Consider the following 23,710-nt stretch of genomic DNA (forward strand, 5'->3'; position numbering starts at 1 on the left):
GACTGGTAATCTGGGGAGTCTGATTTTCTTCCAGCCCCACAGCCCTTAAACATAGAGATCTGTGCAGCCCTCAAGTCAGTCTTCCTGGTCTTCTCAGTTCACAGCTGCCCAACGCCCTGGTTTTCTGCTTCCCCAGACCTCAGATCCAGCCCACCTTCCTTCCTTCCTCTGCCACCTGAGTCGAATTCTGTGCCTGACCCAACCCTGGTCGTGGCCTCTCTCTGGCGGGATCACAGTGTCTTTGGACAATGACAGGGTAACTCCTCCCCCATCCCTGTGGTGCCAGTGGTAGGGAGATCAGATGGTTTTAGTGTCAGCATAACCAGCAACCCACCCAGAGTTTCATGTGGCTGGAGGCCTTGCGGGCTGCAGTGTGTCTCAACCCCAGTGTAGACCATGGTCAGTGTTTGTTCCTGGAGTCAGTGGGGATCCTCAGGCTGCCTTGGCTGGGGCTGCCACCATCTAAGAAAACAACATATATGGCCAGGCATGGTGGCTCACGCCTGGAATCCCAGCACTTTGGGAGGCTGAGGTGGGCAGATCACAAGGTCAAGAGAGCAAGACCATCCTGGTTAACATGGTGAAACCCCGTCTCTACTAAAAATACAAAAATTAGCTGGGTGTGGTGGTGTGCACCTGTAGTTCCAGGTACTCTGGACGCTGAGGCAGGAGAATCGCTTGAACCTGGGAAGAGAAGGTTGCAGTGAGCTGAGATCGTGCCACTGCACTCCAGCCTGGTGACAGAGTGAGACTCCATCTCCAAAAAAAAAAAAAGAAAAGAAAAAAGAAAAAAACAACATGTGCTTGCAGTACAACCACAGCTCCAGAAAGAGCCCCACACCTAACCACATTTCCTCCCTAACTAAATTGCCATCCCAAAGCCCGGGCATGTTGAAATTTTGGGGTGGCCAACTGTCTCATCATATCCCAGCCCAAGAATCTCTGTGTTCAACCAAACCCCTTCTCCCTTTGCTCGTGTGTGTGTGTGTGTGTGTGTGTGTGTGTGTGTGTGTGGTGGGGAAGGCTGTCTTTGGCTGTTGGATTTTCACTTGCTGCATCTGTGATCCTGGGAGAAGAGGATCCTCATACCGTTGTGCATAAAGAGGTGTGTTTGGGGATATCTCACATGCAGATTGCAACCTAAGGACTTATCCCAAATCACCAGTTTAGTTTACCGTAGAACAAATCAAAGGACTAAGAAATACTCAGAGACGCCCCCTTGTGGCCACCAGGGGTGAGGGTGAGGCTGAGGCTGGGTGCGCACTGCAGGTGCCTTTGACCTTGCGCCCGGCTGCCAAGCATTTTAAATAGAGCTATGTATTTGTTTCATATTTTACATTTATTTATTTATTTATTTATTTATTTATTTATTTATTTATTTATTTTTGAGACGGAGTTTCGCTCTTGTTGCTCAGGCTGCAGTGCAATGGCACGATCTCTGCTCACTGTAACCTCCGCCTCCCGGGTTCAAGCGATTCTCCTGACTCAGCCTCCCGAGTAGCTGGGATTACAGGCGTGCACCACCACCCCGGCTAATTTTGTATTTTTAGTAGAAACGGGGTTTCTCCATGTTGGTCAGGCTGGTCTTGAACTCCCGACCTCAGGTGATCCTCCCACCTCGGCCTCCCAAAGGGCTGGGATTACAGGCGTGAGCCACCACGCCTGGCCTGTTTCATATTTTAAAATCGTGTACACAAAGGCTCTGATTTAATGACTGAGACATGATAGCTCCTCAGTAAGTGACAGCTGCCAGTATTATTGTTGGGTGCGCAGTGCAGACCCCTTTGATCCTGGGGTTGGAAGCAGCAGGGAAAAGGGCCTGGGCATGCTCAGGCACCCTGTCCCCCAAGAGGATGAACACTCCTTGGGCCTCCACAAAGGCAGCATTAGAAGGCATGCCTATCCTGAAAAATGCCCCCGAGCAGGAGAGGGAGGGACCAGGGCGGATCATTGGAATCTGGTTTCCCAGAAAGGCAGCTTGGAAAAAGATTTATTGGGCAGACACACCTGGTATACTCAGGATGTCCTGTCCTGACTCTGGGGCAGGACATGGGGAGGAGGCTCCCGCCAAGCTTCTGGAGCCCTGTGAGGTCAGGAGCTCCCTGTAGCTTGCACTCTGCCCTCCACTGTTTTATGGTCCGTCTAAAAGGCCAGCTGGCACAATGGGAAGCACACCAGCCTCCTTCCCCAGCTGACCTTTCCCAGCTGCCTCAGTGGTCCCAACCTGTCAGATACATGAGTGGGACAAGAAGACCTGAAAAGCCCCTTCCAGCATTGACATCTTAGGATCACTTTGCTTCATGGCTCTTGTCTGCCTAGACGCTGTTCTAGATTTTGAGGGAGCAGCTGTGAGCTCCCCAGGCACAACCCCTTCTTTCGCAGTTTGTGGGTGCTGGAGAAACAGAAAATAAACACATCAATAAACAGATAAAGATCCTTTTGGGCGCTGGCAAGTGCAGTTGGAGATACAATCAGGTGTCAGGGTAGCATGATGGAGGGCGGAGGGTGGAGAAACATAAGGGATAGTGGTCAGGGAGGGACTCTGAGGAGGTGACACTGGAGTTGAGACCTGGATGACATGAACAACACACGCTTAGGGTCAGGTGCGGTGGCTCACACCTGTAATCCCAACACTTTGGGAGGCTGAGACAGGCGAATCACTGGAGCTCAGGAGTTTGAGACCAGCCCTGGCAACATGGCAAAATCCCCACTCTACCAAAGGATACAAAAAATTAGCTGGGCGGACCACGCCTGTGGTTCCAGCTACTCGGGAGACTGTGGTGGGAGGATCGCTTAAGCCTGAGAGGAGGAGGTTGCAGTGAGCTGAGATTGGGCCACTGCCCTCCAGCCTAGGTGATAGAGTGAGACACCGTCTCAAAACAAACAAACAAACAAACAAACAAAACCACACTTGAAACAGCTTGGTTGAAACAGCTTGAACAGCGTGGGGGAAGGGTGTTACAAACCCAGGAAGGACAAACGCAAGGGTCCTGAAGGACACATGTTCTGGGTACAGCGAGGAGGTCAGAGTGGCTGGAAAAAGGTGTTGGGCAGGCATGGTCTTGTAGCCATAATAAATCCTTGGATTCGTTTCTGTTTTCTTTCTTCTTCCTTTTTTTTTTTTTTTGAGACAGACTATCTCTCTGTTGTCCAGGCTGGAGTGCAATGGCGTGATCATGGCTCACTGCAATCTCCACCTCCCCGGTTCAAGCGATTCTCCTGTCTCAGCCTCCTGAGTAGCTGGGATTACAGGCGCGCACCACAACGCCCTGCTAATTTTTGTATTTTTAGTAGAGACGGGGTTTTACCATGTTGGTCAGGCTGGTCTCGAACTCCGGATCTCATGATCTGCCTGCTTTGGCCTCCCAAAGTGCTGGGATTACAGGCATGAGCCACTGTGCCTGGCCCTTGGATTCATTTCTTTTTTTTTTTTTTTTTTGAGACGGAGTCTCGCTCTGTTGCCAAGGCTGGAGTGCAGTGGCCGGATCTCGGCTCACTGCAAGCTCCGCCTCCCGGGTTCCCGCCATTCTCCTGCCTCAGCCTCCCGAGTAGCTGGGACTACAGGCACCCGCCACCTCACCTGGCTAGTTTTTTGTATTTTTTAGTAGAGACGGGGTTTCACCGTGTTAGCCAGGATGGTCTTGATCTCCTGACCTCGCGATCTGCCCGTCTCGGCCTCCCACCTTGGACTCATTTCTAAGGACAACATCATTTTAAGCTCTGGTGAACTTTAAGCAGGGGAGTGGCCGGATTTGATTTTTTTTTTTTTTTTCCCTCTGTGTCTTAGGAGAGTGGGTCCCCAGGATTTACTTGCTCCTTGCCTTGCAGTACTTGGGGTGGGGTCAGGCATGGGGGATGCCCCAGCAGTGAGAACTGAGCTTCCTGTGTGGGTGGCCCCTAGTTAGCAACCCCAGTGAGTACAAATCCTTCCCCAGAACCTCTCCTCCTCGCCGGGTCCCACCCCTGGTCCAGGAGAACCAGTTCTTCAGCCCAATGAACACCTATCAAGAGTCATGCGTCTACGTTTTGGTCATAGCTGGGGAGTGCCACATCTACATCCTCATGCCTAATCCCGTCCCTGTCCCTGCCCCAGCCACATTCACATCCTCAGCGTCCCTGCCTCCATCTCTGTCTCCCTCAGGAACCTCATTCCCATCCCAGACTGGAGCCCTGAGCAAACCCAGGGCCACGCTGGGATTTGGGTTGGAGGAGACCTCTTGGTAGCGGGCTATGACTCAGTTTGCCCGGTCCACTGCCCTGCTTCTCACCAAGCCTCAGCAGCCCCCTGGGGACACAGGGCAAAGGGGAGAGATTAGAAAGCAGGAGGCTGGGAGAATTTGCATCTTAAGATTTGCATCCTCAGGCTCCCAGCATCCTCCAAGAGTCATCAAGGTGGTTGAGGAGGGAGAGCCCAGGAGGGAGATCCAGCTGGACAGCTTCTGTCTGCAGCCCAGGACAGCCAGCCCTGCCACCCAGAGCTGGGCACGACCCTCATCCTCAGCCTTCTCCCCTCTCCTCCCTCCCTCCCCACCCAACCCTTTCCCTTCCCCCACACCACGCCTTCCCCCTTCTCTCACCCTGAGCCCAAGTCAGCTCTCTTCGGATCTTCACCATAACTCCAAAGCCATCATTGATTCAATCCCCATTCCTGACCTTGTCCTTGACATTAACCCATTGAACTATGTTTTCAGTGTGTCCCAGGTACCAAGTATGACACCAGGAGATGGGGACAAAACCAAAAAAAAAATATGGACTAATTTATTAGAGAAAACAGACATCAATCAAAGATGTTAGCTATAGTGCTGCGAGAGCCATGTATAGTGAAATTTGGCCTTCCTCAAAAAATCAATTATTGAGCTAAGATCAGGAGGAAGAGGAAACATGACCTCAGTTCTAGAGGTAGAGAGAGAACAGCATGTGCCAAGGCCCTGGGGTGCCGAGGAGCTGACTTTACTTCCTTCAGGTCTTTACTCAAAAGTCCACTTCCCAAGGAGCCTTTCCTTGGCCATTCTATATCTAAAATTTGCTCTTCTTTTATATTACTTTATTTTTTTTTTGAGATGGAGTTTTGCTCTTATAGCCCAGGCTTGAGTGCAATGGCACGAACTTGGCTCACTGCAACCTCCGCTTCTCAGGTTCAAGTTATTCTCCTGCCTCAGCCTCTGGAGTAGCTGGGGTTACAGGCATACACCACCATGCCCAGCTAATTTTGTATTTTTAGTAGAGATGGGGTTTCTTCATATTGGTCAGCCTGGTCCGGAAATCCTGACCTCAGGTGATCCGCCTGCCTCAGCCTCCCAAAGTGCTGGGATTACAGGCATGAGCCCCCGCGCCTGGCACTCCTCTATCTTTTATACTATCCTTCCCTGTTTTCTTTTTTCTCTTTAGCACTTATCACTATTTAGCATACTATTTAATGTATTTGGTTACTAGGTAATATTGTCTGTTTCCCTCACTCAAGGCAAGCTCCATGAGTGCAGGGGTTTGCTTTGATCGCATTGTATTTTCAGGACCTGACACAGTGCTGAACACAGAGTAGGGGCTCGGCCAGTGTCTGCTGATGAATGAATGAAAGACACGTGGTCCCAGACAGAAAAGAGCAAAGGAGAATGTGAGGGGTGAAGCCAATCAGGCAGGCCACAGGGGCCATGGGAGGGGATGGTGTCACTGTTCCAAAGGCAAAGAGGAGCCACTGCCAGGCTTGATCAGGGTTGGGAGGAGGGGGCATAGAGGGTGATGTGAACAGATTTGGGTCTGGAAAAGATCATTTCAATCCCCAACTCCAGCCACATCCGTGTCCCTAACCTAAATCTGAATTGCAGTTTCCACCCCATTCTACATCCAGTCTGGAACCTACTGGAACTTTCTCTTCATCTCACAATCCCAGCCCCCTCTAACCCTAACCTGGCCTGGGCACTGAGTGACCTTCCTTCGATGGCGATGGAAGCGTGCCATCAGGGAGGAAAGCGGGGCTGTGCTTCCTGGTTGACAGGAGCTGCCCCTGGGAGACGACAGGGAAGAGGACAGGTCCAGAAAAAGGGGATAGGAAGGTGCTCGCCTCCTCACTCTCCCTGGGTCCCAAATCCTATCTTCGGAGAGTCTGTCTCTGACTCTCTCATCATTGTTCTTCACCTGACTGCTGACACCTTCTCCCTATCCTGCAGCTCTGACTTCTGTGATTCTAGCAGAAACTAGTTCCCAATCCCAACCTCCCACCCACGACAGGCTTATTTTCTTCAGAACACTTAGTATCCAAAATTATAGTGAACAAATTCTTTTTTTTTTTTTTTTTGAGACGGAGTCTCGCTCTGTCGCCCAGGCTGGGGTGCAGTGGCCGGATCTCAGCTCACTGCAAGCTCCGCCTCCCGGGTTCGGGCCATTCTCCTGTCTCAGCCTCCTGAGTAGCTGGAACTACAGGCGCCCGCCACCTCGCCCGGCTAGTTTTTTGTATTTTTTAGTAGAGACGGGGTTTCACCGTGTTAGCCAGGATGGTCTCGATCTCCTGACCTCGTGATCCGCCTGTCTCGGCCTCCCAAAGTGCTGGGATTACAGGCTTGAGCCACCGCGCCCGGCCAACAAATTCTTGTTTACTGTTTCTTTCACTTCTTTCCCAGCTATTCGGTAAGCTCCACGTGTGTTTCATTTCTTCTCTGCGTCTGCAGTGCCCGGAACGCCGTGCATCGTGCTCACTACGTATCTGTGGGAAGGAGAGAGGGAGGAATGCCCTGGTTCCCAACAAACCCCGTTCCACAGGAGCCCAACCCTGACTCCAGCCCTCTTCCTAGCTTCATTCTTTTTTGGGAGGGAAGTGAGGGTATGTACTTTATGAAATTAAAGGATAACACATAATGAAATGAATGAAGTACCCTAGAAGCCCCTCAGATCAAGATAAGAACACTTCCAGCAGCCTATATGGCTTCCCTCTGCCAGAGATACTCACCACTGGGGATTGTCTAAGAATTGCTCAGTTTCACTGGTCCTGGAAAGTTCCTATCAATGGAATAACAGAACGTATCCTCTTTAATGTCTGGCTCTTTTCGCTCAATATCATCTTTGTGGGACTCATCCGCATTGCAGTTCATTCTTTCTTTTTATTCCTGGGTAGAATTCTATTTTATGATTATACCACAAAATATTGATCATATTAATCCATTATTTAACTTAATTCTTCTTCTTCTTCTTTTTTTTTTTTTTGGGAGATGGAGCCTCACTCTGTTGCCTAGGCTGGAGTGCAGTCACACGATCTCAACTCACTGCAACCTCCGCCTCCTGAGTTAAAGTGATTCTCCTGCCTCAGCCTCCCGAGTAGCTGGGACTACAGACGCCCGCCACCACGCCTGACTAATTTTTGTATTTTCAGTAGAGACGGGGTTTCGCCATGTTGGCCAGGCTGGTCTCGAACTCTGAGCTCAGGCGACCCACCCGCCTTGGCCTTCTAAAGTGCTGGGATTACAGTGAGCCACCACACCCAGCTATTTAACTTAATTCTTATGCCCCAGATTTCACTCTGTCTTCTAGTTTAGGTTTTTTTTTTTTTTTTTTTTTTCGTCTTCTGATTTTATATCCAACTCCAATCCCTCCCCAGTGGATCCTGGCCCTGCAGGAAGCAACAGATCCTCTTCTGCTACCCTGATCATCCCTCCCTGCAGCGTCTTCAGGCCTTTCTGCACCCATGTGGTCCCTGAGCCCTAGCTTCAACACCTCCCACCCTTCCTGTCACAGACTCTGGGCCCTGGGGCAGAAGGACGGGCCAGCTTTCTCACTGCGGCCACTACCTGCCCCATTTCCCAGAGAGGAATGGTCTGGCGGCCAGCCAGCTGTGCAGCGAATTAGTACCCTCCCCCTCCCCTCCCCCGCCCACCAGGAGCCTCAGAACCAATGCAGGTCACTCACTGCCCATGGCCCTGCTTAGCAGGGGTGCCCGACACTGCAGCCAATGGGGACTGGCAGGAGGAAGGAGCTTATTAGTCTGATAAAGATCTGGGGGCCCCACCCTGTCCCCTCCCGCAACTTCCCTAGGGCCCTGGCTCAGGCTGGACTGGCTCCCCCACCCTGAAGGCGCCTTCATCCAAGGCATCTTCCATCCGCCCTTTCAGAGGCAGGCCCAGGGCCCTGCCTGCTCTTCCTCTCTGCCAGCTCCCAGAAGGCTTGGAGCCCAGACACCAGCTCACCTGCCACCAGCTGGGCCCCGCCCGGGCCTGCCCAGCACGTACCCCGGCCGCCAAGGGCAGCAGCTTTTCCAGGATTTGGCCGGCAGGCCCAGTCACCCCACCTCGCCACCTTACCACTCCGCCTCGGAAGCCAGCCCTGTCCACTCCACTCTGTGCCTGGCTTCTCTTGCCTGCCTTGGGCCTTCGTGTGGCCCCTCCACGGTGTCTGGGACTGAGTGCCCCTCTTGCCTCCTGAAGAGCAGCCATGGCCACCTACAAAGTCAGGGTGGCCACAGGCACCGACCTCTTGTCGGGAACACTGGACTCCATCTCACTGACCATTGTGGGGACGCAAGGAGAGAGTCATAAGCAGCTGCTGAACCACTTTGGGAGAGACTTTGCAACTGGGGCAGTAAGTGTGTGTGTGTGTGTGTGTGTGTGTGTGTGTGTGTGTGTGTGTGTGTCTTTGTGGTCCCGGGAGAGGTGAAGGTGCGCAGGGAGAGCCAGGTGAGCTGAGCTTGGCCAGGAGAGGCTGGAGAGCCAGGGCACAGCTCTAAAGACAGTGGGCTCCCCAGGTGGCTCTAGACGCCTTGTCCAGAGCTGGCTTCCAGCCCTCGCCCATGTCCCAGATCTCTGGGCCATCCTTCTCCATCCTGCTCCCTCATCTCTAACCCTTTCAGGCATTCCTCATTTCCTTCCCCATCCTTTTCTTCTCTCTCCCTCTTCCTCAGCCCTCTCTCCCTGTCTCTGCCTATCCTGCATCCCCTCTTTTCTCAGTCCTTTCCACCTGCTTTCCTTCCCCTCCGCTCTCCTCCCGTTTCTGTCTTACCCCCTCTCCCGCATCCCTCTGTCTTCCATTCTCACTCACTCTTCCTAACTCAGCTGCCTCCTAACTGTTTCACATTTGATTGGATTCTCTGTGATTTACAATGGCATCAGACCAGCCTGTCTAGTGGAAGGCATGCTTTGTGGGCCCTCAGACCTGATTTTGAGTCAGGCCCAGCCACCTGCTGCTATGCTACCTTAATAGGTCACTCTATCTATGTGGCCATTCTGAATATCTGCATCTTCATTGATGAATGGGAGAAAGGGCTGGCTGGACCTCTCCCCACTCAAAAACTGCAGAGTGGTACCCAAGTCCCCAGGGGTCTGAAAGTTCCTGTAACCTTAGGTGCCTGGAGAGGGGAGTGGGAGAAGACAGGAGCTGGGGATGGAGAGAAGGAGGGGCTGGAGTTCTACGCAGCCCTAGGTAGAGGGACTCAGTAGGAGACCCCCAGGTTGGAGGAGTCAGAAGGAAGCTCAACGATCAGGTCAAAATCCTGTCTCTCTGTCAGTCCAGGGAGGTGAACGTTGCGCAGCATGAGCAGGGCCTGGGTGAGAGGCCAGAGGGGTGGGCGGCCTGGGAGTCAGGGTGAAGTCCTGCCCACTCAGCCAGCCCCTCATCCTGCCTAGGTGGACCAGTACACCGTGCAGTGCCCGCAGGATCTGGGAGAGCTCATCATCATCCTCCTGCACAAAGAGCGCTACTCCTTCTTCCCCAAGGACCCTTGGTACTGTAACTACGTGCAGATCTGTGCCCCCAATGGCCGTATCTACCACTTCCCCGCCTACCAGTGGATGGATGGCTACGAGACCCTGGCACTCCGGGAGGCCACAGGTGAGCCCTCATCACCCTGCTCCATCCTATGGCCGTGAGGCCTCGCGCTCCAGTCTGCTACCCTGGCATGGCACCCAGGCTCCCATCAAGCCAGGAGGGGCCCAGCCCCACCAGGGACTCCTGGGCTCTCCTGCCACTGTCACACATTTCCCTCAGTCAGTGCTGCTACTCTGGGCTCAGCTTGGGGCTGCACACCAGAGGAACAAAGGTGTCTGAGGCCCAGTGGCTCCCCTCAGCATCCCCATCTGGCAGCAGACAGCATTCCCAGAGTGCGCTCCCCGCTATGTCTCCAGTCCTCCCTGACTCCTACAAGATGCCTGGCCACTCTAAAAAGACCCCTTGTGATGCTAAGTACAGGCTCAGGACTCTCACAGGAGGCCTATTTATATGCCAATCATATGCGCTCCAAAAAGACTCCCTGTTACTCCAGCAGGATTCTGTTACTATCACAGGATGCCCCATGATTCCAACCAGCACCTTGTATCCCATTTAGAAGCCCTTTGAGTTCAACAGGTCTCCATGGTAATGTGGTCTTATAATTATGATGCCCTGGCTTTCTTTTTTTGAGATGGGGTTTCACTCTTGTTGCCCAGGCTGGAGTATAATGGCACAATCTCGGCTCACTGCAACCTCGACCTCCCGGGTTCAAGCGATTCTCCTGCCTCAGCCTCCTGAGTGGCTGGGACTACATGCGTGCACCACCATGCCCGACTGATTTTTGCATTTTTAGTAGAGATGGGATTTCACCATGTTGGCCAGGCTGGTCTCGAACTCCTGACCTCAGGTGATCTGCTTGCCTCAGCCTCCCAAAGTGCTGGCATTATAGGCGTGAGCCCTGGTTTTCTAACTGAGCATTTTTTAGACTAATGGGATGTTCTGTTGCTCCAAAGGACTCCCTATTTTCCCAATAGGACACCACATTTCTCTAACAGGATGAACTGTTACTCCAAAAGGCCCCCCTTAATCCAGTAAGGATCTATCCAATAGAGGCCCTGTTATTCAGATAGACTGTCAAGGTTTCTCCAAGGTTAAGGCTGGCTAAGGCTGCCCAGCGGTTTTTCCAGTTGCTTGGTTACTCCCATGGGAGAGACACAGGACCTGAGTGGCTGAGCTCCTTGCACCCACCCCTGCCAGAGTCCCTTGTGTGGTGGGCCGGGGTCAGGTTCCTAATTTGTGGTGCTACATGGGGACTGGAGGCCTGTCCTCTGTTATCCCCCAGTTCTACCACCTGAGTGTCTGTTGGCTTCCCTTGAGGCGAGTAGGAGGGAAAGGCAGAGCTGAGGACACCCAGGACCTGAAGCCCTATCCTCCCTGCGGCTGACTACCTCTCTTCCGTTTCTCATTGCCCTGTGCTGGAATCTTCCCCCAGGAGTGGGGAACAGGCCCTGAGTTGGCAAAAAGAGAGGCAAAGAAAGCCTGGGAGATGGTGAGCATGCCAAGGGGAGGGTCTCACTGGGGACACAGAGCATCTTACTGCAGTGACAGGTCTGGGTGACATGGAAGCAGGGGACAGGCTGGGTGATGCTGGTGGCCAGGCAGGAATGGGGTTGGGTGGGGCCGCTGCCACGCAACAGGACAGGGAGACTTGAGTCACCCATAGGGCCCTCAAAGGAGTGAGGCTCCCGCCCTGGGGATGAAAACGAGCTGGGTCTCTGGGTTGCATAACTCCAGGGAGCGCCGTTCATCCAGAATACAATATGAGCTGAGGCAGGTGGAAGAGGGAGCGGGTGGTGAGGTGAGGGCCTTGAGAGGAAATGATGGGCTGCAGCGGTAGGCACAGGCCAGTCTGGGGACCACCAGCCAGGGTGCTGGAGAAAGACGGACCTGGACTCGGGTCTCAGTTCTTCCACCGACTAGCTGGACATTTGGCATTTGGGCACATTTCCAAATTCTACTTCTTCTTTTTTTTTTTTTTTTTGAGACGGAGTCGCACTCTGTCGCCCTGGAGTGCAGTTGCAAGATCTTGGCTCACTGCAACCTCCGCCTTCCAGGTTCAAGTGATTCTCCTGCCTCAGCCTCCTGAGTAGCTGGGACTACAGGCGAGTGCCACCACACCCAGCTAATTTTTTGTATTTTTAGTAGAGACGGGTTTTCACCGTGTTAGCCAGGATGGTCTTGATCTCCTGATCTTGTGATCCACCCGCCTTGGCTTCCCAAAGTGCTAGGATTACAGGCGTGAACCACCACACCTTGCCACATTTCCAAATTCTTCTAAGCCTTGGTGCCCTCATCTGTAAAATGGAGATAACAACAGAACCTACTTCATAGGGTGGATGTGATAATCCAGTAAGATGACATCTGAATGGAGTTTTTTTTCTTTTTTTGGGATGGAGTCTCGCTCTGTCACCAGGTTGGAGTGCGATCTCGGCTCACTGCAACCTCGGCCTCCTGGTTCAAGCGATTTTTCTGCCTCAGCCTCCTGAGTAGCTGGGATTACAGGTGTGCACCACTATGCCTGGCTAATTTTTGTATTTTTAGTAGAGATGGGGTTTCACCATGTTGGTCAGGCTGGTCTTCAACTCCTGACCTCATGATCCATCTGCCTCAGCCTCCCAAAGTGCTGGGATTACAGGCATGAACCACCGCACCTGGCCTGAATAGAGTTTTAAAAGGCTTAACAACTGTTGGTGGTCAGAAGCAGCCTGCCACGGTGCAAATCCAGCCTTGTCCCCAGGTAATATGTAATAGCGGCTGTTTCTCTTTGTAAAATGGGCATGGTGATACAGTCCTTTAGCTGAAACTGTTGACTCCAGGGGTGTTTTGAAATTCAGATTTTATTGAGAAGCTACACACACATGTATCTGTACACATGTGTATGTTTATATAAAATATGTATATGTACATATACATATTTTCATCTATAAATCTATATCACACACATACCCCTTATATTATGTGCTATATCTACCACAGGGCACCCCAATCAAATATACTAACACTTCCCAGCAACAACTATGAATAGTTACACTGAATGAGTTAAATAAAGATTGTATATAGCCTCAGGGAGATTCACAGCAGATTCTGTCAACCAATGAATTTGTTGTGGAACAGTCAAACAGACAAACAAACTTGATTTCCACAGCTTTCTGTACTTTGGGGTTGTAGAGAAGGGGTCAGGAGCCTATAGTAATAGTCACTTGTCTCATAGGGTACTTCTTAGGCTTAGATTAATAAAAGTAAAGTGTCTATAAAGTGCCTGGTGTTGGGGACCAGCTTCAACACCACCCGTAGGGTACTCAACATCTGGTGGCAATGAAGGAATGAGAAGAGACAGATTAAGAGTGCATAAAGAGTGGGGGCCAGGGGGCCAGTTGCAAAATGGAGGCTGCAAAAGGACCAGAGTTCTGGTCTCCACACTGTTTATTGAGTACAATCACTTAGACCTAAGAAGCAGATGTTCAGGGCGAAACAGTGAAAGGGAGGCAGTACGTCATAGGCGTAATCTATAGCAATAGCGGTTTAAGTGAATCTCCTTTGTGTTCAAACAGCGTATCTTTAACTTATCGGACAGCAGCTAGTGGGAGTGGGCTTAACTAGGAGCCTGCACGTCTGTCCACATTCCTGTGTTTCAAAGGAGTGTCTTTCTCCTTCAACACAGTGTTTACAGATAAGAGAGCTTATAGATAAGTTGTGCTCAGAGCATGGGAACATAATGGCAATAACGCTTTCCTCCTTAGAGGCTTTTTGTGACTTTCCACAACTTAGTGTCCCATTTTTTTTTTTTTTTTTTTTTTTTTGAGACATAGTCTCACTGTGTCGCCCAGGCTAGAGTGCAGTGGCGCCATCTCGGCTCACCGCAAGCTCCGCCTCCCGGGTTCACGCCTTTCTCCTGCCTCAGCCTCCCGAGTAGCTGGGACTACAGGCGCCCGCTACCACGCCCGGCTAATTTTTTTTTGTATTTTTAGTAGAGAAGGGGTTTCACCATGTTAACCAGGATGGTCTCGATCTCCTGACCTCGTGATCCGCCCACCTCAGCCTCCCAGAGTGCTGGGATTACAGGCATGAGCCACCATGCCAGGCCGTGTCCAATATTTTTATGGCCAGTTTATACAGGAACCCCACAAGCACTTTTCCCAACACCTAGGACCTAGTAAGTGCTAAACAACTGTCAGTTCTTAATATTTCAGTGGTATCTACTCAAAGGAAAAGAAATCAACATATCAAAAAGATGCCTTATTTATCGTGGCACTATTCACACTAGCAAAGATATGGAATTACCCTAAGTGCCCCAATGGATGACTGGATAAAGAAAATGGGGTATATATACACAGTGGAATACTATTCAGTCAGGAAAAAAATGAAATCATGTCATTTGCGGCAACATGGATAGAACCGGAAGTCATTATCTTAAGTGAAACAAGCCAGACCAGAAAGTCAAATACCAAATGTTCTCACCCATAAATGGGTGTTAAAAAATGTGTACACATGGGCCAGGCGCAGTGGCTCACGCCTATAATCCCAGCACTTTGGGAGGCAGAGGCGGGCAGATGACCTGAGCTCAGGAGTTGGAGACCAGCCTGGACAACATGGCGAAACTGCGTCTCTACTAAAAATAAAAAAAGTAGCTGGGTGTGGTGGCAGGCGCCTGTAATCTCAGCTACTTGGGACACTGAGGCAGCAGAATCTCTTGAACCCAGGAGGCAGAGGTTGCAGTGAGCTGAGATCGTGCCATTGCATTCCAGGCTGGGCGACAAGAATGAAACCCCATCTCAAAAAAAAAAAAAAAAATGTGTACACATGGACATAGCAAAATAATAGACAATGGAGACTCTGAAGGGTGAGGGGATGGAAGGGGGTGGATGATGAGAAATTACTTAACGGGTACAATATACATTATTTGGGTGATGGGTATCCTAAAGCCCTAACTTGGCCGCTATGAAATCTGTGCATGTAACGAAATTGCTCTTGTGCTCCATGAATTTATAGAAATAAAAAAATATTTCAGTGGGTCTAGAGGAGGGACTTTTTGCAGCAGCAGAGCTCGGCTTGAGGGTAGAGCAAGAGGAAAGAGTGTGGGTCCGTGATCCTTTTATCTGAGATTTGGGGACGGGGCACTCCTTCATTCTCCCACGGTGAGCTTTCCCACTCCTTGGTCATGGGCAACCCCCAGAGCCGACCTGGGGCACAGAAGCTGTACTCCTGCTTCCGGAAGTAGGCAGGGGTGGGCAGGGGCAAGGGTCAGCCCTTGAGTCCCCTCGTTGGTCTCCCTACAGGAAAGACAACAGCAGACGACTCACTCCCTGTCCTCCTGGAGCACAGAAGAGAGGAGATCAGAGCCAAGCAGGACTTCTACCAGTGAGGGGGCGGGTGGCAGGGGTCCAGGGAGGTGGGGGGCAGTGATGGCTCTGGCCCTTTGCCCTGGGGTGGTGTACGGGCATGAGGGTCACATCTCGGTTTCCCTTGCAGCTGGCGAGTCTTTCTTCCTGGCTTACCCAACTATGTGCACATTCCCAGTTACCGCCCTCCGGTCCGGAGGCATCGCAACCCCAACCGGCCTGAGTAAGGACCCAAAGCTGTGCTGGGCCCCTCCCATGGCTTTCCCCTGGATGCCTGCCTCCTCCCCGCCCCTTGGATCCCAGCTGCCCTGCGCTTCTCCCCACAGGTGGAATGGCTATATTCCGGGATTCCCAATTCTCATCAACTTTAAGGCCACCAAGTTCCTGAACTTAAATCTCCGCTACTCCTTCCTCAAGACAGCCTCCTTCTTCGTCCGCCTGGGGCCCATGTGAGTGTGTATGAGTGACGGGAGAACAGGGCTCCTGCAAGGACTGTTCCTCTCCCCCGACCTTGGCGGCCTCCAAGACAACCCCAGAGGTTGGAATGGCCAGGAAGCCAGAGGGAGCTGAAACGCAGACCCAGAAAACCCGAGAGATGATCCCAGAGACCTAGAGATGTAGAGATCTTGAGACATGGGACCCAGAGACTTTGCGACGCACAGACTCTGAGACCCAGAGACCTAAGTGGGTGGGGCGGCCCCGCAACCCGCCACCCACCCCAGCCGACCATTGGCAGACCCCTCTGACGGCCTCTCCCTGGAATCCCATCTTCTAGGGCACTGGCTTTCAAAGTCCGCGGCCTGTTGGACTGCAAACATTCGTGGAGGAGGCTGAAGGACATTAGGAAAATTTTCCCTGGGAAGAAATCTGTCGTCTCCGGTATGGAATGGGGCGTCCAGATCCAGCAGAGGGACTCAGGTGGTCTCCAGCGTGCTAGGCAGGCCCCCCACATGGGGGCAGTGGGACCTGAGAGGCAGCGAGGCGCGCGCGCGCGCCCTCTGGCGGCTTCTTGGAAAACGTCGCCCCGGGCTCCTCCCGCCGCTCAACGCGAGGCTGGGGGCTTCGTTTTCCTCCCCGAGTCCTCTCGGTGCCCATGGTCTTCTTCTGTCCCATGCCTCTCCGTCCCCGAGGGGGGTCGGGACGCCCTGTGACGCCCTCGCGCCGTTCTCGCAGAGTACGTGGCCGAGCACTGGGCAGAGGACACCTTCTTTGGGTACCAGTACCTCAACGGCGTCAATCCCGGCTTGATTCGCCGCTGCACGCGGATCCCAGACAAGTTCCCCGTCACAGACGACATGGTGGCTCCGTTCCTGGGCGAGGGAACATGCTTGCAAGCGGAGCTGGAGGTGAGGCCTGCTCCGACGGAGACCCCGGCCCCCGTCCTGGCCTCCCTCGCGGGCATCCCCGTCTCTCCCCACCTGCTGCGCCCGCGCCAGTCCCAACCACGCCCGCACCCCGCGTCCCTGTCTCCGTCCCACCCCTGCCCCTGGTCGCCAGCGCCTTCTGCACCTGCGGCTCGGGTCACGGGTGCCCCGTGTAGGTGCCTACTTGCCACCCATCGCGGCTCCCCTCCAGAAGGGGAACATTTACCTGGCCGACTATCGCATCATGGAGGGCATCCCCACCGTGGAGCTCAGCGGCCGGAAGCAGCACCACTGCGCCCCACTCTGCCTGCTGCACTTCGGACCCGAGGGCAAGATGATGCCCATCGCCATCCAGGTGCCTAGGCTGTAGGCGGCGCTGCCGCTGAGCCTCTGTGTGCGCGAATGTTTCTCCGAGTGCGCGCGCGCTTATGTGAGCGTGTGGACCCTGTGTGTATTCAGCCGTCTCTTGGTATCCTTGAGAGAGTGGTTTCAGGACCTCCCTGGGATGCCAAAATCTGCAGATGCTCAAGTTTCTTATATAAAATGTCCCAATATTTACATATGACTTACACACATCTTCTTGTGTGTTGGGATCACAGGCGTGAGCCACCGCGTCTGGCCCGGGCATATTTTTCTAATTCATACAAAAGCCCAGTAGGGCCTGGGAGCAGCTCAGGTTTGTATGCCCCAATAGGCTTAGGTGGAGATGCACCTTGCAAGGCGCAAGGACCGCCTTGGCAGTTCCCTGCCTCTCACCTGCTTGCTGTCTTGGTCCCCTCAGGTGCAGAAGTACACGGTGCGCTGCTCAGCGGAGCTGGGTGAGCTCTTGCTCCTGCGTGTACACAAGGAGCGCTACGCTTTCTTCCATGTTGCACTCCTGGGCTCAAGCGATTCTCCCGCCTCGGCCTCCCAAAGTGCTGGGACTACAGGTGTGAGCCACCTCGCCCGGCCATCTTGTGTATTTTAAATCCTCTCTAGGCTGGGCGTGGTGGCTCACGCCTGTAATCCCAGCACTTTGGGAGGCTGAGGTGGGCAGATTACCTGAGGTCAGGAGTTCAAGACCAGCCTGGCCAACAAGGGGAAGCCCCATCTTTACTAAAACTACAAAAATTAGCTGGGCATGGTGGTGGGGGGGGGGGGGGGGGCACCTGTAATATTCGGGAGGCTGAGGCAGGAGAATCTCTTGAACCTAGGAGGTGGAGGTTGCAGTGAGTGGAGATCGTGCCAGTGCCCTCCAACCTGGGTGACAGAGCAAGACTCTGTCTCAAAAAAATAAAATAAAATAAATCCTTTCTGGATTACTTATAGTACTCGATACAATACAATGTAAATGCTATGTAGATAGTTGTTATGCCGTATTGTTCAGGGAATGACAAGGAAAAAAGTCTGTACACATTCACTAGAGACACTTTTTTCCCAGAATATTTTCCATAGATTGTTGGTGGAATCCACCGGTGTGGAACCCATGGATACAGAGGGCCGGCTGTACTTGTATGCCCCTGTGTGTGTGCATCTGTGAGTGGGTGCGTGTATATGTGTCTGTGCAGTGTGCTTTTCTCTTTGACTTCATCCATCCATCCACCTGGAAAACCAATCCCTGAAGGGGGTCAGGTCCCTACTGGAAATACTGAGATAATTAGACTTAGCCTCTGCCTTGGGAATCTGGTCTGGCAGAGGAAGCAACTAGGTGTTTCCTTCCCAGGGGTCCCCCCAAGGGTCATGCGCAAGTTAGAAAGAGGCTCCCTCTGGGTGGATGGGCCAGAGCCCCAGAGCCTGATGCTGCTGGTTCCTTAATGGAAAAATGTAGGCTGATTTCAGTGATCTGCCTGCCCCCTGAGGGGCTAGGAATCCTTGTGCAGTGCACAACCTGCACACCTGAATGTGGTGGAGGTGTGGTTGAAGTAAGGAAGTCTTGCCGGAGGAGGCAGCTTGTGAGATGGTTCTTGAACAGTAAGTGGGAGCTACCAGGTAGAGGCGGGGCAAGAGGAAGCTACTGCAGTCGAGCAGAGGGAATGGCAAGATCAAATGTGGGGAGGGAGGAAAGGCCCAGGGGCGCTCAGGGGACCAGTGCGACCAGAGTTGCGGCGTGTTTTCACCTTCTCAGACTCCCTTCTGCCTCTTTCCTGCAGTGGGCCCTTTATGTGTGTGGGTCTCTGCCCTCACCTAGTCCTTTCTCTTCCATCACCCCTAGCTCAGCCAGACCCCGGGGCCGGATTGCCCCATCTTCCTGCCCAGTGATTCTGAGTGGGACTGGCTGCTAGCCAAGACGTGGGTGCGCTATGCGGAGTTCTACAGCCACGAGGCCATCTCCCACCTGCTGGAGACCCACCTTATTGCGGAAGCCTTCTGCCTAGCCTTGCTGAGGAACCTGCCCATGTGCCACCCCCTCTACAAGGTACGGGCTTGGGTGAAGGGGCCTCCCCCAGGCATCATGACCCTCACCTGGCCTCGGAAAGCCCCCAGGCCCACTGCGCAGTCAGAGAGACTCCAGTCAGCCTGGGGGGGTATCTGGGGACCACAAGAGAGGGCTTGGCATGGGGACTTCCCAGAGTGAGTGGATCTGATATTGCAGAAGTAGGGGGCTGAGCTCCTTTGGGGGCCACTTCAGCCCTCTCTCTTCATCCTCCTCGCTCTCCCCACAGCTCCTCATCCCCCACACCCGATACACCGTCCAGATCAACAGCATTGGCCGGGCCGTTCTTCTCAACGAGGGGGGGCTCTCCGCCAAGGTAAGACTTCCGCCCCCAACCCCAACGAGACATTTGCTTTCCTCTGGCCTTTGCAGTTAGACAAAGAGCAGGACTTCCCACTTGCCTTTTCGTGAGGGGGCGTGAAGGGAGGGAACTGGATGAAGTGGGTTCTCCTCTCAAGAAAGGAGCAAAGGCAGGGCTGGTGTGCTGGCCCGGAGCAGGAGAGTTCCCGGATGTGGGGTGGGCTGGGTCGGGGGTTACAGGGGCACTTACTGGGATCCTAGAGGACCTGAGGGGGGTGCCAGGGATGCCCATCCAGCTCCAGGATCTGCCTCCTCCCTCACAGGGCATGTCCCTGGGCGTGGAGGGCTTTGCTGAGGTGATGGTACGGGCTCTGTCAGAGCTCACCTATGACAGCCTCTACCTCCCCAATGACTTTGTGGAGCGTGGGGTCCAGGACCTGCCTGGATATTATTACCGTGATGACAGCTTGGCGGTGTGGAATGCACTGGAGAGGTGAGCTCGGGACAGCAGTGGGTGGCTCTCAGGGTGGACACCTTGGGATGTTGGAGAGGGTGTGGGGAAATTCTAGAGACCTGAATGTGGGTCTGGTGCCATCCAGGGGCTTGGCCTTGGGGAAGGGGCCTGGGGTCTGTGTGTCCATCACACCTACACCCTCAGCCTAGCAGGCCCCTTCCTTGCTTGGTTCCCCAGCCCACCTCTGCTGGCCAGACCCCTTCTGGGATCTGAGCTGCCTGTAGGCCTTGCCCATCCCTTACAAGGGAGTGCTCTGGCCTTGCCAAGCCATCCTCTCCAGTTCTGCCCCACAGGACTTGCCCTCCCACAGGCCTGGGGAAGCTCTGGGGCCAACTGAGGTCAGGGCATCCTGGGGGAGGTGGGAGAAGCCTGGCTGAGGAGTGGGAGGGGAGGAGGATCCAAACTGAGGCCCTGTCCCCTGGTCAGGTACGTGACGGAGATCATCACCTATTATTACCCGAGTGACGCAGCTGTGGAGGGTGACCCGGAATTGCAGTCCTGGGTGCAGGAGATATTTAAAGAGTGTCTCCTAGGGCGGGAGAGCTCAGGTATGGGCCTGGACACCTGGACAATCAGGGGGAGCTGGGGCTGAGGGGCAGCCCCCAGGCAGGTCTGCTAGGGCCCTCCTGGGCTGGATCAGAACATATTTTATTGTGGACTGAAGGAGACCAAACTGCTGCCCTAGGATTTTGACAGGCTCTTCTCCGGTCCCTGGAGCAGTGGCATCTCAGAGAGGCTGGGGAAGAAAACATGGCTGGCAATGGGTCCCTGTCTGAGATTAGGGGCTGTGGGTCATCTCTGCAGAGACCTGGAGGGGTCCCAGCCCCACCCCAGAAACAAATCTTTGTGGACTGTGAAATGGGGTATGAGCTCCAACAGGAAAGGGCAGGAGGCCAGGGAGCTGGCAGGAGGGAGCTGGCAGGAGGGAGCTGGCAGCTCCAAGAGAGGGGTGAAAGCGCCCTGAGGTCCCGCCACCTGGGTACACATTCAACAAATATCCAGTGAGCATCCACAATGCAATACTGGGCCGATTATTGAGGAGGCAAAAGGGAAAAAGGCAGGTGGTGAGGGTGCCTGCCTTCAAGGAGTTCATAGTTGGGGGTAGCAGGTATTTCCCTAAAGAAAGTTGTGGGGAAGCCCAGGGAAGGCGCCTAACCCACCTTGGGAAGGGGTAGTGGAGAGAAGAGAGGGTGGGAGCAGCAGGCTAAGATCTAGCTGAAATCTAACCTCTTGGCTAACATCTAGCTAAGATCTGCAGGATGGAGAGGTCAGCCTCAAGATGACGGAGGATGGGGATGGAGAGTTCCGCATGGAAGCAGCATGTGGAAAGTCCAGAAAGCCAGAGGGAGCATAGGGAGTTCCAGGAGCTGCTTACTGCAATCACGTTCTCTGCAACTAGAGCTTAGGGTGGGACGTGGGGAGGTTCCCAATGGGCTAAGGCTGAGGCTGTGGGCAGCGGCCAGGCTGCACAGCCTGGTTAAGGGCCAGTGGGAGCTATCGAGGGTTTTGCGAGGAGATTAGGCTTGTATGCTAGAATATCAGGCTGCACTGGCAGTCAGGAGACAGTTAGGGAAGCTGCCATGGTGTCCAGGAGGGAAGACTGGGGACCTGACTAGGGTGAGGGCTGTGGGGACACCACAGAGAATTCCAGAGCTGGAAATGACAGGACTGGGTGATGGTTTGGGTTTGGAGGGAGGGGCCGAGGGCGACTCCACGTTTCAGGCCTTTGCAGCTGGATAAATTATGTATGTCGTCCCTTGAGCTGGGGGCTAAAAGGAGGAGCGGTTAGGGAGGAAGATGATGGGTCTGGTTTGAATATGTGGGACTTTTGGAACCTGAGATCACCATGGCAGCCGGGACACACGGGACAACAGGAAAAAGAAGCAACCTGAGGTTCACACGGGACAACAGGAAAGAGAAGCCAGCAGCTTGGTGGGGAAGAAGTGTGGGACTGAGAAATCCATCTGGATTGGGCAGAGTCTGGAAGGAGGTGATGGGAGGGAGTGGAGGGCGGGGGCTGGGTTGATTCGGGGCAGGACTCTTCCGAAGGAATGAAGGAACCCAGGAAAGCCTGCTGCCTCTCCCAACATCCCCAGGCCTGGGACCAGAGAGGCACCCCCAGGGAAACTGGAAGAGAGATCTGAGGGTCACAGGTTAGGCAGGGGCCAGAAGCAGCCCTGGAGGACTTTTGGCCAGGGCCTGCAGCCCTCTATCCCTAACCTCATGATCTGGATTAGGGGAGATGGGGTTTCTGCCACAGGAGGGTCACGCAGTCAGGATGAGGGTACGGATGCGGCAGCTTGAAGCTTTTGCAAAACGGGGAGAGCGGGGCATGGTGGCGCCCTCTGCCGGGCAGCCAGTGCCAGGGCAGGACTGACGCCGCCTGGGCTTTTCCCCCGCCGCTCAGGTTTCCCCAGGTGCTTGAGAACCGTGCCTGAGCTGATTCGATATGTCACCATAGTAATCTTCACCTGCTCTGCCAAGCACGCTGCTGTCAACACAGGCCAGGTACCGGTGCTCTCACCAGCTCAGGCCCAGCCCCAGGCCCAGACCTCCCAAATTTAGTCCGTGCCCCAACCTCAAACCCAGCCTCAGCCATAATCCCTGGTCCAGCCTCAACTTGTCTCAGCCCAAGTTCCAGCTTCAACTCCAGTCCCAACGGAAAGCAAGCCTCAGCCCCAACTCTCAGCCCCAGCCCCAGTCTAACCAACGCAGCCCAGCCTCAGCGCCAAGGGCGGGGAGTCCAAGGCAGCGACTGTAGGGCAGATGGTCAGGGCGTGGCGGAAGGAAGCTTCCACGGTACTCTTCTTCCCGGGGTACTCTTCCACCCAGACCCGAGCCTCTACCCCACTTCCAGATGGAGTTCACCGCCTGGATGCCCAACTTCCCAGCGTCCATGAGGAATCCACCGATTCAGGCTAAGGGGCTGACCACTCTGGAGACCTTCATGGACACGTTGCCGGATGTGAAGACCACGTGCATCACACTGCTGGTGCTCTGGACCCTCAGCCGTGAGCCTGACGACAGGGTGCGAGACGGGATGGGGGACTCTGAGCACAGGGAGGGGGCCAGGAGCTGGGGAGGGGGGAGGATAACTGGAGGCGTCGAGGGGGGAGCAGGGAGTGAGAGACCACTGAAGCCAAAGGGTGGAGGGGCCAGGGCCACCGGCAGGAGGAGGGGGTCCTGGCCGGCCCTGGTTCCAGCTGTCCAGCTCTCTGCCCGCAGCGGCCCCTGGGACACTTCCCGGACATTCACTTCGTGGAGGAGGCCCCGCGGAGGAGCATAGAGGCGTTCCGCCAGCGCCTGAACCAGATCTCACACGACATCCGCCAGCGCAACAAGTGCCTCCCCATCCCCTACTACTACCTGGACCCGGTGCTGATTGAGAACAGCATTTCTATTTAGGAGCGCCCTTCCCCTCTCTCCTCTCCCCATCCTGTGCCCTTCCATTTTCAAAAAACAAAACAAAACATAAAAACCTCAAAAACCAAAAACCAACCAAAAAACCTTCCTTTTCCTGGGTCTGGCTGTGAGTGCGCGCGGCAAGTTACTCGGGCGCTGGCGGCAGGGCTGGCGCGGCGGGGTGCGGGTGCAGGCTGTGCGCGCCGCGCGCTCTCACCGCGATTCCGTTCTCTGCGGCCGCGGGATCCAGTAGGAGTAGGGCAGCGCCAGGCCCCGGTTCCACTCCAGGACGTCCGCCCACATCTGGGCCAAGCGGCTCTGTAAGGCGGCGATGCTCCGCCGCGGGGCCTTCTCGGTGCAGTGCTCCTCTGGGTAGGTGTCCAGGCTGGGAGAAGGAAAGGCTGGGACCTTGGCGGGCTGCATTTTCAGCCCACAGCGATTCTGTTCCATCTTAAGTCTCCTTACCAGGGAACTTAGTCCACCCAAGCCCAGCCCACCTAGGGGTCCCGGACCACTCCAGACCATCCAACTTGAAACATAAACCACCCGCCCACCTAGACAAAAGACTGCGGCCGCAAGAAACCCAGACCACTCCAAGCCCGGCTCATTCTGAAGCCCAGACCGCTCTTAGCTC

The 23,710-nt window shown here is 54.2% G+C and overlaps 3 protein-coding genes across 3 annotated transcripts in view; 2 read left to right on the forward strand and 1 right to left on the reverse strand.

Moving 5' to 3' along the window:
- The window catches only part of RANGRF (RAN guanine nucleotide release factor), a 267,398-nt gene that overhangs the window by 183,908 nt on the left and 59,780 nt on the right, over positions 1–23,710 (reverse strand). The gene's annotated exons all lie outside the window — the stretch shown is intronic.
- On the forward strand, positions 8,142–23,189 carry ALOX12B (arachidonate 12-lipoxygenase, 12R type). The gene is made up of 15 exons (XM_050765311.1): positions 8,142–8,562; positions 9,603–9,807; positions 15,021–15,102; positions 15,214–15,306; positions 15,410–15,532; positions 15,859–15,962; positions 16,257–16,429; positions 16,659–16,802; positions 18,639–18,842; positions 19,090–19,176; positions 19,484–19,653; positions 20,101–20,222; positions 22,082–22,182; positions 22,532–22,702; positions 22,900–23,189. The coding sequence occupies exons 1-15, from the start codon at positions 8,416–8,418 to the stop codon at positions 23,077–23,079; spliced, it is 2,106 nt and encodes a 701-aa protein (XP_050621268.1). The 5' UTR covers positions 8,142–8,415; the 3' UTR covers positions 23,080–23,189.
- NAA38 (N-alpha-acetyltransferase 38, NatC auxiliary subunit) overlaps positions 14,850–23,710 on the forward strand; it is a 226,289-nt gene continuing 217,428 nt past the window's right edge. The window contains exon 1 of the mRNA XM_050765556.1: positions 14,850–14,859. The gene's annotated coding sequence lies outside the window, so the exon portion shown is untranslated. The remainder of the gene's footprint in view (positions 14,860–23,710) is intronic.

Source organism: Macaca thibetana, chromosome 16, assembly GCF_024542745.1.
Source record: "Macaca thibetana thibetana isolate TM-01 chromosome 16, ASM2454274v1, whole genome shotgun sequence".
In the NCBI taxonomy this organism is placed as follows: Eukaryota; Metazoa; Chordata; class Mammalia; order Primates; family Cercopithecidae; genus Macaca; species Macaca thibetana.